The following is a 17,693-nucleotide window of genomic DNA, read 5'->3' as shown; positions in this document are numbered from 1 at the left end:
GTAGCATTAGGTATTCCTAATAAGTAGAATCTTCTTTTAAAGCCGTTTGATAACAAATCAGGTAACAAATAAGGAATGCATTCATAATGGCCATATCATTAAGAACCTACTATATATGTGCCGGGCCCTGGGACACCAACACAGAAGGGACAAAGTGCCAGTCCTTAAGAGGTTGACATTCTAGTCGAGGGGAAAACACACATATTAGATAAATAAGCTCTATGCCAGGTGTGTGTCTGGGGCCAGAGAGTGGGAGTGGCCACCTCAGCCTGAGAGGTGATCAGGAACGGAGGTGACCCTTGAAACAGGAACAGGTGTTTTATCCCATGTCGAAAGCAGCATGAGGTGGCCGGGGGCGGGGGGGTTGCCCAGCACGGGGTAGGTGGGGCGGGCTGAGGACAGGCTTTCTACTGCAGGCCGGGGAAACTGGACACTTTCCAGAGACAGGTCTTAAGGTAATGTGTATCCAGTTATTTCCCAGTTTTCTTCCCAGAGGTTAGGATTTTTTTCTCATTTCCTCAATACCTGACATTGAATACATATTATGGACCAACTGTGAATAGCAAGCCTGATAGCTTTGCTACGTAAACCATATATGGGCTAGTTTATGGCAAAATGTCTAAATTGTGCGTTATGATTTCTAGCAGTTTTAAATAAGATTTCAAGTTTTAGAACTACTAATTTAATATTTGCTACAGTATTTCCCTGTTTTTGTCAGCTTTGCTGCTAGCAGAGAGAGGGATGTTGCCAGAAGTCTTGTTCTCCAGCAGTTTCCAGAGGTGACTGTTCTTACGGTCTGAGACAGACCTCTCATGTATTTGTGGGAGGCCAGAAGGATTCTTGCCCAGAGCCGCCAGCTAGTGCTGCTGGGGTCCTGGGAGCTCCAAGCCTCACTTCCTCAGGCTTTTGTTCAAGTCTCACCGAATCAGTGGTCAAACCTCCTTTGACCTCTTGAAAACTCCAGTCCCTGCCAGTCCTGATCTTCCTTACTCCGCTTTTTCTTTTTTCATACTACACCTCTCCTGTTAACACACCATATAATTTACTAACATGTTTGTTGTTTAGGATCATCGGTCTCCCCCTACTACAGTGTAAGTTCTTTCAAAGCAGGGATCTTGGGTGTTCTGTTCACTGGTGAGGCGCACCACCTAGAACAGTGCCTTACAGAAGACCTAGACTCACAGATCGGGATGTGGATAATTAGAAAGCACCCTCTAAGACTTCTCCCCTTGTTCTCACTGACCATGATTTGTCACTCAACAGAGCTGCGCTAGTAAGTCAAGAATGAAACTCTTACTGAGCTTGTTGGAGCAAAGGTGTTCCTACCTATTTGCATGTCTTCACGTTGAGGGTAAAAGGCCATGGTACCCCCTGAGGGTGAACCCTAAAGATTGTTGGGGTAAAGGCCACGGAACCAAAGCAGAGGTGGGGTCTCGGACTCCGGTTACAGAGTTCTGCACGCTGACGGTAACAGATGATGTTCTTTTGGACAGGTATAAGAGTTTGGTCACTGGGACTCGAGCGAGAAGAGTCATTGCTGCCCTCTGGGTCCTCGCCTTTGGCATCGGACTGACCCCGTTCCTGGGCTGGAACGGTAAGGACAGTGCCACCAACTGCACGGAACCCTGGGATGGAGCCACCAACAGAAGCTGTTGCCTCGTGAAGTGTCTGTTTGAGAACGTGGTCCCCATGAGCTACATGGTGTATTTCAACTTCTTTGGGTGCGTCCTGCCCCCGCTGCTCATTATGCTGGTGATCTACATCAAGATCTTCATGGTGGCCTGTAGGCAGCTTCAGCACATGGAGCTGATGGACCACTCCAGGACCATCATCCAGCGGGAGATCCACGCCGCCAAGTCCCTGGCCATGATCGTTGGCATTTTTGCTCTCTGCTGGCTGCCACTACATGCCATCAACTGTGTCAGTCTCTTTCAGCCAGCCCGGGCAAAGAATAAGCCCAAGTGGGCAATGAACACGGCCATTCTCCTGTCACATGCCAACTCGGTGGTCAATCCCGTTGTCTATGCCTATCGGAACCAAGACTTCCGCTATACTTTTCACAAAATCATCTCCAGGTATGTCCTCTGCCAGACAGGTGTCCTCAAGAGCGGGAACGGGCAGGCAGGGGCACAGCCTGCCCTTGATGTGGGCCTATGACCGAGGGCCCGGCCTCTTCAAGAAGGCACACGTTCACAATCAGCACAGGGACGGGACGGGACTGGCTGATTGCCGTTGTTACAGCTACGTCGTGTCAGCGCGTGGGCTCCCTCTCGAGTGACCACATACCCAGCTAATATGCACACGTTATTAGTCAGCTCCAAAGGTTCACAAAGTCTTTCTGGCTCTTTCTGGCTGCTCTGTGTGGATGATGGCGATGGCCTGAATGGATTGTAAAAGACTGTTTGGTTTTTTTAAGAGTCTGCCTCTTTTCATGGTAGAAAATGAAACTATTTTACTGTGAAACACTGTGAACTATTATAATACAAATGTTTTGTTTTTAACTTAGAGGCAGTGAAAGAATAAAAGTTGAACGTACTAAAAATAGATACTTGTTCCTAGGAAGGTGACCAGGAAAATTAAGTGTAATTCTTCAGTCAACAAACTGCTATATTTATTTGGGGAAATGCTACTCTTGTAAGTTTGTAAGTAGAATATCCTTCTTTGGTAACATTCTTTTCCATGTACTAGTGGAAGAAACCAGAGAGATGGAATCCCTCTCTGCCAGACTGCATCTGCCCCTCCGACAGTCAGATAGTCAAGTGTAGTCCTCTACCATGCTGAAGTCTGGCCACGCTGCTGGGGCCCAAGTGTGAAAATCTGAATAAGTAAAAATTGTACAACCATGTACATCTATTAGGTGAAATAAAAATAAAACTTCACAAGCTTAGGGTGCTGCATCCACATTCTGTTCTTTATTCTGAAGATTGCTTAAAAAGAGAAGTTTATACCCAGCTCAAGTTTCCCAAGGAGTCGAGTCTTAACAGGTTTTATCTGTGGCAACAAAAGGCTCTGCCCAGCAGGGACCACGGTGCCACCGGCGCCCTGAACCGTGTTCACGCGCTGGGCCGCAGGTTTCCAGGGGCCCGGGGCTGGGCGTTGCCCGGGCTGTAAAATCTGTTTCATCTGTTTGTTCGCTGCTGCATTGCCTTCTGCAGTATCCCCGTGAGGACACTGCAGATTTATGAGCCCCGGTGGCGCCAGAGCATTCCTGGCCCTCCAGGCTCCTACTCTGGCTGGGAGCAGCTATACTTACTAAGAAGTTCTCCTGGGCTGCACGCAGGCTCATTTTCCTTCCTTTGGCTTGTTATAAAGCCCCGCAGTGCACGCAGGGCATGACCACCGCTCTTTCCTTGTTTTCGACACCACCTTTCTAACGCTGCAGGCTGTGTGAGCTTTCCTGGCACCAGCTCCACAGACTGGCTGCAGCTCACTGAGGCAAGAACCCCGAGGTCTTTCTATGCTGGATGCTCTTCAGCCACATCTCTGCGCTCGCTGATCTTCTGTTGCTGCAGGGAACCTCCTGGATCCCAGGAAAGGAAGTCACACTTACTCATCTAAACTTCATCTGACCAGTTTCGTCTACTATTCCAACCTCTTAAAAATTACTAGTACTTCAGTAACTTAAGAATCTAACTGGGCACCTGGGTGGCTCAGTGGGTTAAGTGTCTGCCTTCAGCTCAGGTCGTGATCCCGGGGTCCTGAGGTCAAGTCCCACGTCAGGCTCCCTGCTCGGCAGGGAGTCTGCTTCTCCTTCTGCCCCTCCACCCTGCTTGTGCTCTCTCTTTCAAATAAATAAATAAAATCTTTAAAAAAAAAATCTAACAGCGCACAGGACACGGTACTAGGCTTTGGGTCAAATGCTTGATTCATCCAGGAAACTGACCCATGGGGCTCAGAGGCTGGCTCAGATTTTTCAGGAGAAACTGTAGACCTTCAAAGTATACGCACATCCTGGCTTGCAACTCATAGTCTCTTGTCCTGGAGGGAAAAGGGATAGTTGACGAGAAGTCTCCAGAAGATCTATTTCACCTCTCCTCCAGGTGAACCTTGGTAGGTTAAATGTTTTTCTGGGTGGGACTTCTCTATCTTGAAAGAGAACGATGCTCAGTCTATACCTTTTGCGCTTCTTGTTTCTTCTTCACCAATAATATGTCAGTCAGTTGCTTGTCAGAGACCTTCAGCTGCCGACAGGTTCTCATTACCTGACTAAGATAAACCGCCAAGAGATGCTTGCACTGGAACACAAAACACAAACCCGTTAGAGATGGGCAGGGCTGAAGCTGACCAAGACCTCTTGCTACATTTACTAGGAAAGGAGTGGGGCGCACACGTTATGGACTCACTGCCTAAAAACCGCAGTTGAAGATGACACGATGTATTCTTTCTAGAAATCCGAGGGGATGAAGAAAGTTTTACTTTGCCTGTTTTGGGAAGCCATTTAGACCCAGCTGACACAGGGTTTATAACCCACCGTGCAAACCAAGACAGGCCCCTCATTTTCGTCTTCAGCTCTGCTTTCCTCCAGCCTTCAGAACACCCTTCACAGCGATGGCGGACATTCCTTGACCTACCATGTTGCTCAGTGCTTCTCACAGATGATCTCACTGAAATCTGTCAGCTACCCCACGAGGACAGGTCTTGTCCCCATTTTACCCACGCGCTGAGTCTGCGGGCTGCTCCCTTAACCACCGTGCTGTCCCACGGGTGGGTTGCAGAACCCTCCCATAGAGGCCCGTACACACCTCTGGGGACATGCTGGACCTTCTGTCCCAGAACATGCTCAGCTTTAGATACTGAAGGGGCCCGAAGTTTAATCCTGTCATTTCACAGGTAAAACACACTCATGACACGTCAGCTGTGAAGGTGGTCTTTTAACAACGAGATATCCAACCAGCCACCCCCGTTCCCAAGATGTTTACCAAGTTAACAGTATGAGAGGAAGAATGGAGCGGGTACTGTAATTTTCCTTGGCAAGTCTTATAAAATAGCTACCTGCTCTCGGGTGGGTAGTGCTTTCTCGTCTGAAATAAGGAGTTATGGGAGTATGGCTTGCTCCTGCTTGATGCTCTGGGCACCCGTGAAATGGGCAAAAGTCTCCCTGTGCTCTCCTGCCCCACGTTCAAGGCTGGCATGGCTAATGCCAGGCTGTCTTACGGGCAGTGGGAAGAAACACCTCATAGCTGGAGTTAGGGGATCCGCAAAGTTGCCAACAATCAGTTTAGCTCATATTTTTATTGGGCCCTCTAATTCCCCAGAGCCAACTCGAAAAATCATTTCGAGATTACTTTGTTGCCCTCCATAAGGCTTCATCAGTGACCTTTTAAATAAAATAAAAAATAAATAAAAAATCGGGTAATGGATATAGATCTAAAAATGACACTGCATCTTGGGAGGGTAAACCCAAAAGAGATGACTAACTGCAATCAAGGACAGTAAACTATTTGTTTCGACATACAGTAAAAATTCCCATTTTGTATAATGCTTACGCCACGCGGTAAGGGCCAAGAATTTGCTAATCTGACTGGAGTGGGAAGAGCCTCCCTTGTCCTCACCAGGAGGCTGTCACTCTTCCGCAGCACCGAGAAGGCAAAGGCAGGACAGGAACAGTAATGACAAGAAGCCAGGCATGTGTATGTTTTACCAGAACTTCCCAGTACCTAGAAAGAAAAGGAGAGATGAGATCAGACTTCGAAAGGCGTGCTGGAAAACAGCCTCCTTCCCTTGAATTTATCCATCCGAGGATTCAGGGTTGCCCTGCAAATCGCACTGGGAAGAACTGCAGTAACATGTGACCCAAAAGTGCAGACTCTCCCCTCCTCCTCGGGGCTCTGTCCTCGAGGGCTTCATTCAAGGAAACTGGACTTTCAGACTAGCTAAACCATCCTCCCCCTAGCAATTTAGAGAGCCCACTCCATGGGCTGCCTAGAAAGAGGTGGAGGGGAAAGGTCTCCTCGGACACACTTATCGTGGGGTTTCTTAAACTTTGGTGTTTCACAATGGGTGTGTGCATTTCTAAAGCTTCCACCACACACTTAAAGTGTGAACACAGGTAAAGAGTCAAGCAGTGAGGTAGGAAGACGGGTCTTCAGAAGAAGGAAAGGGCTCTTAAAAAACATTTGAGAGCAGGGAGAATAAATAAAGCAAAGAATCTTGCTGAGGGATGACTCAGCTGCACAGGGTGCAGGTCTCTGAATGAGGCACGCCTAGAGCTGCCTATTCATCCAGCAGGATGGAAGGAGGATATAGATACTTGAGGGGCTGGTTAAGAGGCCTAGTCCAGGAACAAATCGCCTTGTTGGTAGTTGGGGGACAAAAAGGAGACAGGCGTACAGGGAAATTCTGATGTGTCTGTGGCATGAATGGACAAACTTGTCGGAGAAATCACTTGTTGACGTCTCTCTACCGCCAAGCACCCCAAACCAAAAATGTCTGGGGCTTCATTCCTGGCTTTAATTTCCAAACGAGGAGTGTAAAATCAGTATCCAAGGAAGTAGAAACATCTTGAGGGGCATTTTACCATGACCTGCCACTTAGGAATTTGCCACAGGGCTTTCAAATTAGTTTCAGGCTCTGAGATGGCAACTGAAATGAAAAGGCCAGACTTAAAAAAAAAAAAAAGTCAGCACTCCTGAGATTCTTCTGTCTTTCTCCCCAACAAAGAATGAAGCAACAGGGGCGCCTGGGTGGCTCAGTCTTAAGCGTCTGCCTTCGGCTCAGGTCATGATCCCAGGGTCCTGGGATCGAGCCCCGCATTGGGTTCCCTGCTCGGCGGCAAGCCTGCTTCTCCCTCTCCCACTCCCCCTGTTCGTGTTCCCTCTCTCGCTGTCTCTCTGTCAAATAAATAAAATCATAAAAAAAAAAAAATGAAGCAACAGGGAAGGCCGCAACAAAAGAGCAGTGTTCCAGCATTGTGCTTGTTTGTCAAACTGACAACAGTCTGAAAGCACACGGTCTTCCACTTAATCCTGGGAAAAACCCAATACCCAGCAGTGACGTGAACGATTCTTGGGTCTCCAAACCATTACCAATGAATAAAACGTTAAGATTTCTTCCTTTCCTCTACCTCTTCTCTCTAGATTTAAATTTAAGCAGGCATAAGCCTCTGGAATTCTACACTGACTTGAATCGTTCTCCGGTTCCTTCTTTTTGTGGGTCCCCAATCCATGAGAAGACTCTGGACTACGCTGAATCAATGCCAGGTGACTTAGGGAGGGGGAAGAGTTTCTACAGAGGCTCCCTTGCCTGATCCTGTCAGGGGCTGGACAAGACTAAAAGTACAATGTTCAACCGCCTGAGGCAGTAAATACTGTCAAGAGATAGTAAATTGTGAATTTGCTTCTTCCTTATCCAGCCATCGGATGACTAATGAACCCAATAATCAGGCAAAAATCTGAGTTAGAAATGATTACCACTGGAAATTGACCTCAGGGATCCTCTAAGTCAGTGGCTTCAGCCTTCAGTGGAAAAATGACTCCCCCCCCCCCCCCGCCCCCCAGGAACTGCCCCCACTTCTCCCACTCACAGTCTGCAATGTTTATCCCCAGGAGAGAGCTTTTAAAAAAGAAACATCTGGGAAAGAGGAAACGCAGCCCCATGAGTAGACTCGGATGAGCCTCCCTCGGAGGAAGTCTGTGGTTCCGGTTGGGTACTAAGGAGAGTGACCCACCTGGATGGTCATCCACTCGCAAGCACAGTTTTATTTTATGGTTGCTGCCAGCCTCCCAGGAGCCGTCCCAGTGCTCAACTGTATTATTTATTGCCTGTGCTCGGTGCCTCTGAAAGAAGATTATACATTCCTGCCCTATTAACTACTGGCTGGCTATGTGAGCTGCTTTAGCCAGGAAAATGTGAGTAGCCGAGCAGAAACATTACAAATCGGTACAGACCACATCCTCTTTTCTCTCTGCTGTGAGATCCACAATATTCCAGAGAAAGGCTGCTACGCCAGCTGGGATCCCTGAATGAAGATGTCCTGGAGTAGAGTGGTAATCGACTCTGGATGGATGTGAAGCATGAATGAGACATAAAACTCTGTAAGTCTTTGACATTCGGGGGTCATTGCTGCCACAGCATGGCTTAGCCTCTCCTGACTGATGCATCCCTCTTTCTAGGTGAACCCAGAAAGTTTACAGAAAAGCGACTCGGGTGACGACAGCACAGTGATGACTTTGGAGTAATCACCACTGTCCCTGGAAGACAGTAACAGTATCAGAAGGCTGACCTATGGAAAGATGACCAGTGGAGTATCAGACAGTGTCTGACTCAACTTTTACCATCTCAGAGAACCTCTGACTTAAGCCAAATTTGGACTACAGTGGTATACAGTGAGACCAGTAAGGTTAATCTGAGGGTGTATGTAAGATTTCTACAGCCTCATTTAATTCAAAGTCCAAGTTGGAAGTCACAGTACTAGGAAGTTTGCATTTTTATGACGAATAAAGCAATGTAATATAATACAGGATGGGAATCATGAAAGTTAAACAAGTGGCAATCTTGGGAGAAACAAAAAGTCAACAAGAATTGAAATATTTCAAACAAAATCTTTTAAGATTTTAACTAATGACTAGATCTTAGAATTGGAGGGCAGTGTGAAGTCTGTTCGTACATGTCAAGTGTCATGCTAACACTGGAATGGAGACAAAAAATCTGAAACTAAAAGATGTGGGAAAAACTCAAAGGCCCGTCTTGTTCCGGGTATTTTAGCTACATAGAAACGCCAAATAAAAACACTAAGAAGTAAAATGGAAATACCTCGTCAGGTACAACATCATTTAATAGCTTTGATTATTAATCTGTAAGTGTGCCCTGACAAAATTCTAATAGGTAGCTTCTTTTAAGTAAATACAATAGTAGGCTTTGCTCCCTCACTAGAAATTAATTGACATGGTCTCAGCTCTGAGATGTTCATCATAAATAAACCAGAATTCAAATGCTGAAAAACTTCCCCCTTCCTGGTCTTCAGCAAGACCTAGATTACATACTAGAGCTGATGGCTTCTTTACTCCTTCCAAGACAGATACACACATACACACATTTTTTAAGGAAATCTTACTATTTTTTAAGATTTTATTTTCAAGTAATCTCTACATCCAACTTGGGCCTCGAGATCAGGAGTCATGCCCTCTACCGACTGAGCCACCCAGGTGCCCCCAGACTCAAAATTTTGGGAGAACATTGCCAGTATTTTTATTTCATTCACAAGATTCCCCTCCCTCAATCCCATGGCACTTACCCTTGTCTCATATAGCTACATTGGGGTGCGGGGGAGTGGGAATGGGTTGCAGTGTGGCCCACTGTTTATAGAGAGGCAGTGTGGGACAGGAGTTAGAAATCCTAACTGCCAGATGTGAGTTTACGTTTCTGCATCTCAGTTTCCTGCAAGATAAATACCTGGTTGGGCTTTTGTGGGAATTATCAACACACGGAAATTTGAATCTTTCAGAGTCTGATAAGAGGCTATTACTTTACAGATCTACGTATCTTAAATTCTAGAAGGCAAAACTAAAGTCCAAGTAGACAACCTGCCTTCAGCATAGTCTGACCCTTAACAAATACTTCCTGACAACAGTTTTGAAAGATCACTTCTGATGGATGAATCTGAGCTTGCAGAAGGACCTCAAAATGCATTTTGGCTTTTGTTTGTAGGCAAGAGATAATGAACAAGGTGAAAGTGTCAACACAGTTTTGGGGGGGAAAGTGCTTGTTATCAAACACAGGGAAGCAAAAATCAACTATACGCCATTAGACTTGAGAAAACAGCCTCTCCACATCATTGCTGGTTCTATACATTGCTACTAGGTAGGGTTAAGAGGTCTTATTGGACTTATTTTAATTACTAACACACTGATTTTATGAAGTTGGGTCATTTACTTTTCAGTAGCCCAGGAAATATTGGGACTCACGAAAACATTTTGTCCTAAGGGGGTTCCTTGTTGAGATCATCCCCACCTCTAGATTTCTACCTGGTAAACACGCCTCCCACTGGGCGATGAGATTAAGGTGATGGACTGTCGGTCCACGAGGTCCAAGGCCTGGATGGCGGATGAGCCGAAGATGAACTTCAGCCTGGGAAACAGAGAGGCTTCAGATCAGACTGCCTGCTTTCAGTCACCTCAGGAACTTAACCCAGAGGATCACCACTGGCACTTTTTTTAAAAATTCATTTTAATTTGGAAAAAAAGATAATATAGCAAAACCCCATGTAATCAACTCCCCCCCCCGCCAGAATGTTAACATGTTTCCAGAAAAAGCCCTCTTTACATATCATAGTGCTTCCTGTTCTTCCCAACTTCCTTTCATCCCTGAGGCAACTGCATGCATTTGGTCTCCTTCCTGTTAATGTTTTTATATTAGACAAAGTACACTGAACATGTATACACAGCACACACGCATACACACGCATATACATACATACATCTGCTCTTGTTTCCTAAGTTTTAGAACCTAAAAAGATACATTGTAGGTTTTTTTGGCAACTTGGTTTTTTCTATTTAATGTGCTTTTGAAAATGATGCATGTTGATATATGTATTTTTTAATTTATTTTTTGACTAACATTTTATTACATACATACATAAGATGTACATACATTTTATTTTTTAGGTACCCTGATAGGTGGTCTGATTGTCTCTATTTTACATTATAAAGAATACTCACTTATCCCCGTACATGTCCCTTAATGCACATGAGAATTCTTCCTGGTTACATACGTAGAATTGCTGAGCCTTAGGATGTGTACATTTTTCAACTTTAATAGGCATTGTTAATAGCCTTCCACAGTGGAAACCACAGTCCCACCAGCACTGTATGAGAGTTCTGTTTTCCCCATATCCTAACCAATACCAATATTATCAGAGATTTTCATGTTTACCACCTGACGGGTACTTATTTGTACTTTCTGTATTAGTAATAAAGGCTATCCACCTTTAAATGATAGATCAGAAAAAAATCTGGTATGTGGGAAAATTCTTATGATAAGTGAGAAAGGCTGGGCACATAATTAGGTATTTAGAAACTCTCAATCATGTTAAAAAACTTTTAAGAAAACCCACAATATCTCAAGATAAAATATTTAATTAAAAAAAAAAAAGAAGGCAATAAACCAAACTGTAACAGTGATTATCACTGGGTGGTATGATTGTTGATGCTTTTCATGTTTTCTCTTTTTTCCAAGAACATTTTTTTTTAAAGATTTTATTTATTTATTTATTTATTTATTTGAGAGAGCATGAGTAGAGGCAGAGGGAGAAGCAGACTCCCCAGTGAGCAGGGAGCCAGGACCCTGAGATCAAGGCCCCAAGCTGAAGGCAGACGCTTAGCTGACTGAGCCACCCAGGCGCGCCCCACTAGAACAATGTTAAACAAAAGTGGCAAATAGGACAACACAAGAATACCTTGTACTGTCAAGAATGGTATTGGCTTTGGACAGATTTTTAACAATCATGTCAAGAAAACACTGTTCTTAGTTTAGTAAGAGTATTTTTAAAAACCAAGAGCTGTTGAAAGGATCTGGCTTTTAAAACACATTAATGGTTGAGGTGCCTGGGTGGCTCAGTCGGTTAAGCATCCCAACTCCTGGTTTTGGCTCAGGTCATGATCTCAGGGTGGTGGGATCCAGTCCTGTGTCAGGCTCTACACCCAGTATGGAGTCTACTTGGGATTCTCTCTTTCCCTCTCTCTCTGCCCCTCCCCCAGCTCTCTAAATAAATAAAATCTTTAAAAAAGATACATTAATGGTTAAAAAAAAAAAAACCCGATTACAACAGGATATATACTTACGATGACAGATGCTCATCAGGAACTGTAAAACACAAATGGGAAGAAAGTTAATCATGTTAAACCAGTGGCCATAGACAAAATCTTTTTTTAAAGATTTTTGCCATAGAAAAAATCTTTAGAAGACTTTAACCAAGAAGATTTTTGTGTAAGATGGTAAATTAAGTCTATGCATCTGATTTTACTCCTTCCAAATACTCCACTAAACAATAATAAAAGGATTATTTTAAAAAGCATAAATTCCCCAGGATGAAAGGACAGGGAGAAACAACAGCTAAGATACACTGGAAAATAATTTACAAGACCTGAGGAAACTGAATCCTAAGCTAGCAATGGAGAGAGCCAAGCAATAACCTCATTTGTACTCCAAAATCCAGTACCCTCTTACCCCTACAACCCTCAGAAACTGATGGCACCAGATTGCTTTGGAGATGGGGATGAAGCAGGGGGGGTTAAAATAATAGAGTCTTTTTTTTTTTTTTAACATTTTATTTATTTATTTGCGAGAGAGAGAATGAGAGACAGAGAGCACGAGAGGGAAGAGGGTCAGAGGGAGAAGCAGACTCCCTGCTGAGCAGGGAGCCCGATGTGGGACTCGATCCCGGGACTCCAGGATCATGACCTGAGCCGAAGGCAGTCGCTTAACCAACTGAGCCACCCAGGCGCCCAATAATAGAGTCTTTTAAAGTAAGTTTAAGGAGATAGATGGTAGTGGAATAAGGCTTCCGGATGTCTGAAGAAATACTATTTCCAACGTATAATTCACTACCTAGCCAAGCTATCATTTAACGGTGAGGTTAGAAAAAACTTTTTAGACATGTAAAGCTTCAAAAAGTATACCTCATATACTCTTCTTCAGGAAGCTACTGGAGAATGTGCTCTATAAAATAAGATAGTAAACCCAGAAAAAGGAAATTATAGATAAACATACCGCTCAACACAGGCAAAGGGAATTCCTAAGATAATAATGGTGAAGGAAGATCTCAGGAAATAGCTAGGAGAGCAGTGAGTCCGTATTAGAGCAAGTCTAGGCTCTAGGAGAGATTTCCACGGAAGAATGAAACTGAGACAACATCTCACTCATCTGAACATATGGAGTAGAGATTTAGAACACTGGTGAAGAGTTTGAGGTTGAATTAGGGATACATACATAGAAAACTAAAAAAACACAACCACAACAGTTGTAATTCCAGGGAAAACAAAAAGTTATGCAGGAGAGGAGAAGCAACCACAGCTTCCTACGTGGCCCAGCTGTGATGAGATATCACATCATCATCACAAGTGTAAACTCAGAATCTTGATCTAAAAATATTATCACTGAAGCACAGAGATCAGGAATAGTGCATTACTATGTAGAACACATATTTTAAAATAGCAGGAAACGGTTCTGCTGGAAATAAACACGAATCAATGGCAGTGGTCACAGTATATGGATTAATTCAGACAGAGCCCACTTTTGGCAACCAGTGTTTGAGCGAACAGATTTTTTTTTCCCCCCATCCTTTTGGGGATCCCAACATATTTGAATACCTGCCTGGCCTAATCTTTTAAACATACCTACCATGCTTACGTCAGTATGGATAAATACAGTAACTCAAGATAAACCCTTTCAAAGTGCAGTCCTTTTAAAACAAAAGCCGTCCAAGTGAAAAAGCGGCAGTTTTGAGCTGTGCACTGCTATTAAGAGGCCGTTTTTTACACTGGTTGAGTAGTTCCAATTGGTCAATGCATTCTGATTAGAACTATCATCTTTAATGCCCTGAGCACATCTTGAGATCACCTGGGTGATTTTTGGTAAACACAGTCACAGAGCATCCTCTGCTGGTCAGAGAAGTAACAGTTACTTTCACGATATCCCTATTTACTCCAGTCACTGCGTATGCATTTGGTTTTCGGGTTCCAAAATATTTATCTGATGCACACAGCGTGCACGAGGATTAATGTTAGAGTTAGGATTTTGAGGGGGAAGAAAAAGACTGCAAGCAAGCTTAATAATAATTAAGAACTTCACCTCCCCGTACGTGCGCGCAAGCTCCCGTGCCTTCTGCCCTCCTGGCCCAGGTCCCTTCTCAGGGGTTTCGTGGCAGCGCCCAGCACTTCTGTCCCTGCTGCCCCGCCGGCCTGCAGGGAACCACCGCGCTGCTCCCTAAACAAATCGGGCTTTCCTTTTCCTTCTTTTCTTTTCTTTCCTTTTTTTTTTTTTCTTAAGAACTGGGGTTTGGGAATAGAACCACAGGGGATAAAAGCTTGGAGAAGCCAGGACGAAGAGCGCGGGGGCAGCGCCCCCAACCCGGCGCCCCTCAGGCTCCGCCTCTCGCCTCCCTGCCCGGCCGGGCCAGGTCCACCGCCCACAGCGCAGCTACGCACGCCCTCCGGCCCGTACTTCGCGCGTTCTCCTGCACCGCCGCGGCCATCTCGCTCAGGAGCTCCTCGACGACAGCGGGCAACGTGACTCCGGGCAAGGCGAAGGCCATGGCGTCCCAGGCCTTCAGCCTCCCCCGAAAGCCCCGCAGGTGCGACGCTCCGACGGCTCTAGGGAGAATTCCCGCCGCCGGCCGGGGGCGGGGCGAGGCGAAGTGACGTCGGCGCGCGTCACGCGCATGCGGGCGGCCACGACGACGCCTCCTCCCACCTCGCGGCCCGACCAATCCGGTGGGCGCTCGGCGCTGGGGGCGGGGCGTCCTGGGACCCGGCCGGGCCTGCAGTGCGCCGAGGACGCCGCGCGAGCATGTACCGGCTCCTGAGCCCGAGCCTGGGCCGAGGCCTTCTGCGGGCCGCGGGGCGGCGGTGCCGGGCCTGCTCGGTGCGCCTGCTCCCGGGGCCGGCAGGAGGCCGGGCGCCTGAGGTGGGGGTGCCGGCATCCCGAGTCGCGCCGCGCGGCGGAGGCCCGGGCCTGCTGCCGCTGCTGGCAGGTGAGGGGCGCGGGCCGGGCGGGGCCGGCCGGGCGGGGAGCGGGGCGCGGGCCGGGCCCGGTGACCTCAGAGCCCCTTCCCGCAGCGCTCGCCTGGTTCTCGAGGCCCGCTGCGGCAGAGGAGCAGGAGGAGGAGCGGCAGGGAGCGGGCGGGGCCGCCGCCGAGGGCGCGGCGGACGAGGCCGAGGCCGAGATCATCCAGCTGCTGAAGCGAGCCAAGGTGAGGCGGCCTTTTCGATCGAGGCCTGGTCGTTGGCCCCCGGGGTGCGCAGTGCTCGCTCCAGTTTCCCGAAGACTGGACCGGGGCTCCGGGGATAGAATTGCCCGGAATTCGATGGGTCATGGTGGGGGGTGGGGGGGGGCGGTGTTGGCATCCATCCAGGCTTGTCAGACTCCAGAGCCTGCAGTCAAACCGCTGCAGTCCCCAGTGCAGATGGAGGTGGCACCACGGGCATCGCTCTTTCATCCAAGCAAAATTAGCGGAAATGTAGTTGTTTTTATCAGGGAGCCAGCCACGCCGAAGGGGCTGGCATCGAGAATTGGGCACGTATGGAGCGCCCAGAAAATGCACTTGAGTGTTGGTTCTGTTCTTTCTAAAGTCTTCCTTTTGTGCACAGTCTTTTCTGTTTTGTCCTCCTCAGGTTATCTCGTCCCTGCCATTGGGCTCGCTACCGCCTCGGGGCTCACGACATCCAGATTTATATTCTCGTGCTGCCGTGTGCCACTAACATGCCCTCCCCACTCTGAGGCCTCACCTGCCCCTCAGACCTGACTGTTGATCGCAGAGGCCTCCCCAGCACGTTCCTCCACCATCTTCTCTTTGCTACTGTCCACCCAGCTTTTCAGCCTGGCAACCTAGTCATTCTTAAAACCTGAGGGTACCTTACCACTGCCTCTCAGTACACTTCCAGACCAGCAACAGCCCCTGTTGCCAGCAAATCCAAAGTGTTTCTGAAATCTGCCCTTTTCTTTGTCCTCTGCTGTCCTCCTGGCCACATTGCCACAGCCTGCCGTCTGGTAGTCTTGCCTGCCCTGTTGCCCCACTCTTCATGCAGCAGCCTGAATTCATTTTTTTTTTTTTAAATGTAAATTGGGGGGCGCCTGGGTGGCTCAGTTGGTTAAGCCTCCGACTTGATTTCAGCTCAGGTCATGATCTCAGGATTGTGAGTTTGAGCCCCACTTCCGGCTCCCTGCTCGATGGGGAGTCTGCTTGAGGACCCCCCTCATGCACACTCTCTCTCTCTAAAAATAAATAAATCTTAAAAGAATATTTGAGTTAAAAAATGTAAATTAGATTGTATTCTCTTTGCCTAAAAACTTTGAATGACTTCCCACTATATTTATTATAAAATCCAAACCCCTTACCATGGCCTGCAAGACCCTACATAACCTACACCACCCTGCCTTGCCCACCCATTTAGCAGTAATCCTCTGGCTCGCTGTCTCCCCTTCACATGTGTTTCCTTTCATTTCTTGAATGGTTCTTGAAGACTGTTCTCTTCGGCCTATAGGGCCTCTGTTCATCCCCTACTCTCTGGGTCATTATTCCCCATAATTCCTGGTTGACTCTTTCTCATCCTTCCTACCTCAGTTTAACTGTCACTTCCTCGGGAAGGGTTCTCTGATTCCCATTTAGAGGGGACCCCTTATTGTTCCTTCCCGTTACTTTTCTTCAATAGTTTATATCAGCTGTTTTTAAGCTTATTTGTCCTACAGGGTTATTTCCAGCCTGTAGGAAGGGAAGAAGAGGATGTAGGGCAAGCAGCTTCCTTATAAAATAGGATGCAAAAATTGCTTACATTCCTGGTGTCTGTATCTGTTGGCCAGAACTTTGCCATGTGGCTGCACATAGCTGCAAGGGAAGCTGACCTCCTTGTCACCATTGTAGACATAAAGTCTGGTGCATAGTTGGAATTCAATAAATATTTGACAAATGAATGGATAGCTGTCTTCTGTGTTTTGGGATGTATGGCCATATCCCTTCAGTCTGGTAGCACATACATCTGCTTTCTTTACATTTCGTTCTCTATTCCTTTCTTTGTTTTCTCTTTTCAGTTGAGCATCATGAAAGATGAGCCAGAAGAGGCTGAGCTAATTTTACATGACGCTCTTCGTCTTGCCTATCAGAGTGATAACAGGAAGGCCATCACTTACACTTATGATTTGGTAACTCTTCTAACCAATCTGAGCCACTGATGATGAAGGGTGGATGCAAGAGAAGGGTTGTTCGCTCTCCTGATTTATGCTCCTGACTTTCAGGATGTTGTAAAGCTCTTTCGTTTTTGTTTTTACTACGTTTTCTTTTGGTTTCAATTTTTATTACCCTTGGGTACTAACATTTTATTACTCTTCACTTATATGAAGTCTAAATCTCACACCAAAAATAAATGTCATTAGTATTTGTTTTTTTCAGTGATGATTGGATCTAGATTTGGTTTGTCATCAGCAAAGATTGTGCAACTATTTACATACACTATTGCTGTGCTTTGATTTTAGCAAATTAAATACCTTTCTCTTTGAACTGTTTTTTTTTTTTTTTTTTTAGTTTAGAGGGTAAAAGTAAAAGAAGGTCATTAGCTTAAGGGTTTTGAAGTAAGTAGAATGCAGTGCTCTAAACTGAAAAACAATTTGTAATTTCCTTTCAGATGGCCAACTTAGCATTTATACGGGGTCAACTTGAAAATGTAAGTAAGTAAAACCACTTTGTGGTATTTTGAATTTGTGAAGGACTAGCTTCCAGAGAACTCTTATTAGTAAGGGTACAAGCTCAGCTGCTGTAACAAAGAGACCCCAAAATAGAGTGACTCAAACAAGAAGGTGTATTTCTTTTAATGCATTATTCCAGAGTTAGCTATGCACTGAAGAATGGTAGATACCTCTGTTCCATGAAGTGGTCCACAGGCCTGAGTTCCTTCTAAGATGTGTTCTCGTCTGCATTGGTGAGCTAGCTCACTCCCAGCCTCCAGGAAGGATGCAGAGGAGGGAAAGGGCAGGCAGGCAGCTTCCTT

At 46.2% G+C, this 17,693-nt stretch overlaps 3 protein-coding genes across 10 annotated transcripts in view; 2 read left to right on the top strand and 1 right to left on the bottom strand.

Moving 5' to 3' along the window:
• ADORA2B (adenosine A2b receptor) overlaps positions 1-7,891 on the top strand; it is a 26,663-nt gene extending 18,772 nt beyond the window's left edge. Inside the window, exons 2-4 of one of the 2 annotated variants that reach the window (XR_010408542.1) lie at positions 1,494-2,075; positions 7,077-7,199; positions 7,545-7,891. Coding sequence is in view for 1 of the 2 variants with exons in the window: in XM_045889776.2 (XP_045745732.1) it covers positions 1,494-2,157 (664 nt within the window). In the remaining variant the exon portion in view is untranslated. Of the gene's footprint in view, positions 1-1,493; positions 2,886-7,076; positions 7,200-7,544 lie in introns of those variants that run through there. The other variant, XM_045889776.2, reaches the window with a different exon arrangement.
• Positions 1-17,693, bottom strand: part of ZSWIM7 (zinc finger SWIM-type containing 7) — a 21,711-nt gene extending 4,018 nt beyond the window's left edge. For 2 of the 7 annotated variants that reach the window (XR_010408545.1, XR_010408544.1), the window contains exons 1-6: positions 14,158-14,373; positions 11,778-11,799; positions 9,963-10,065; positions 5,487-5,657; positions 4,116-4,235; positions 3,254-3,978 (exon numbers count right to left, since the gene is read on the bottom strand). Coding sequence is in view for 4 of the 7 variants with exons in the window: in XM_064582720.1 (XP_064438790.1) it covers positions 3,964-3,978; positions 4,116-4,235; positions 5,487-5,657; positions 9,963-10,065; positions 11,778-11,799; positions 14,158-14,248 (522 nt within the window). In the remaining 3 variants the exon portion in view is untranslated. Of the gene's footprint in view, positions 1-3,025; positions 3,979-4,115; positions 4,236-5,486; positions 5,658-7,886; positions 8,119-9,962; positions 10,066-11,777; positions 11,800-14,157; positions 14,374-17,561 lie in introns of those variants that run through there. The other 5 variants (XR_010408546.1, XM_064582722.1, XM_064582720.1 and 2 more) reach the window with 5 other exon arrangements.
• The window catches only part of TTC19 (tetratricopeptide repeat domain 19), a 28,373-nt gene continuing 25,126 nt past the window's right edge, over positions 14,447-17,693 (top strand). The window contains exons 1-4 of the mRNA XM_064582719.1: positions 14,447-14,686; positions 14,772-14,905; positions 16,741-16,851; positions 17,331-17,369. Of these exons, the coding sequence (XP_064438789.1) occupies positions 14,503-14,686; positions 14,772-14,905; positions 16,741-16,851; positions 17,331-17,369 (468 nt within the window). The 5' untranslated portion in view covers positions 14,447-14,502. The remainder of the gene's footprint in view (positions 14,687-14,771; positions 14,906-16,740; positions 16,852-17,330; positions 17,370-17,693) is intronic.

This window comes from Mirounga angustirostris, unplaced genomic scaffold (assembly GCF_029215605.1).
Source record: "Mirounga angustirostris isolate CCGP_5_RB_7025 unplaced genomic scaffold, mMirAng1.0.hap1 SCAF_17, whole genome shotgun sequence".
In the NCBI taxonomy this organism is placed as follows: Eukaryota; Metazoa; Chordata; class Mammalia; order Carnivora; family Phocidae; genus Mirounga; species Mirounga angustirostris.
Note: the sequence above shows the minus strand (reverse complement) of the source record. Positions and strands in the feature narration are given on the sequence as shown.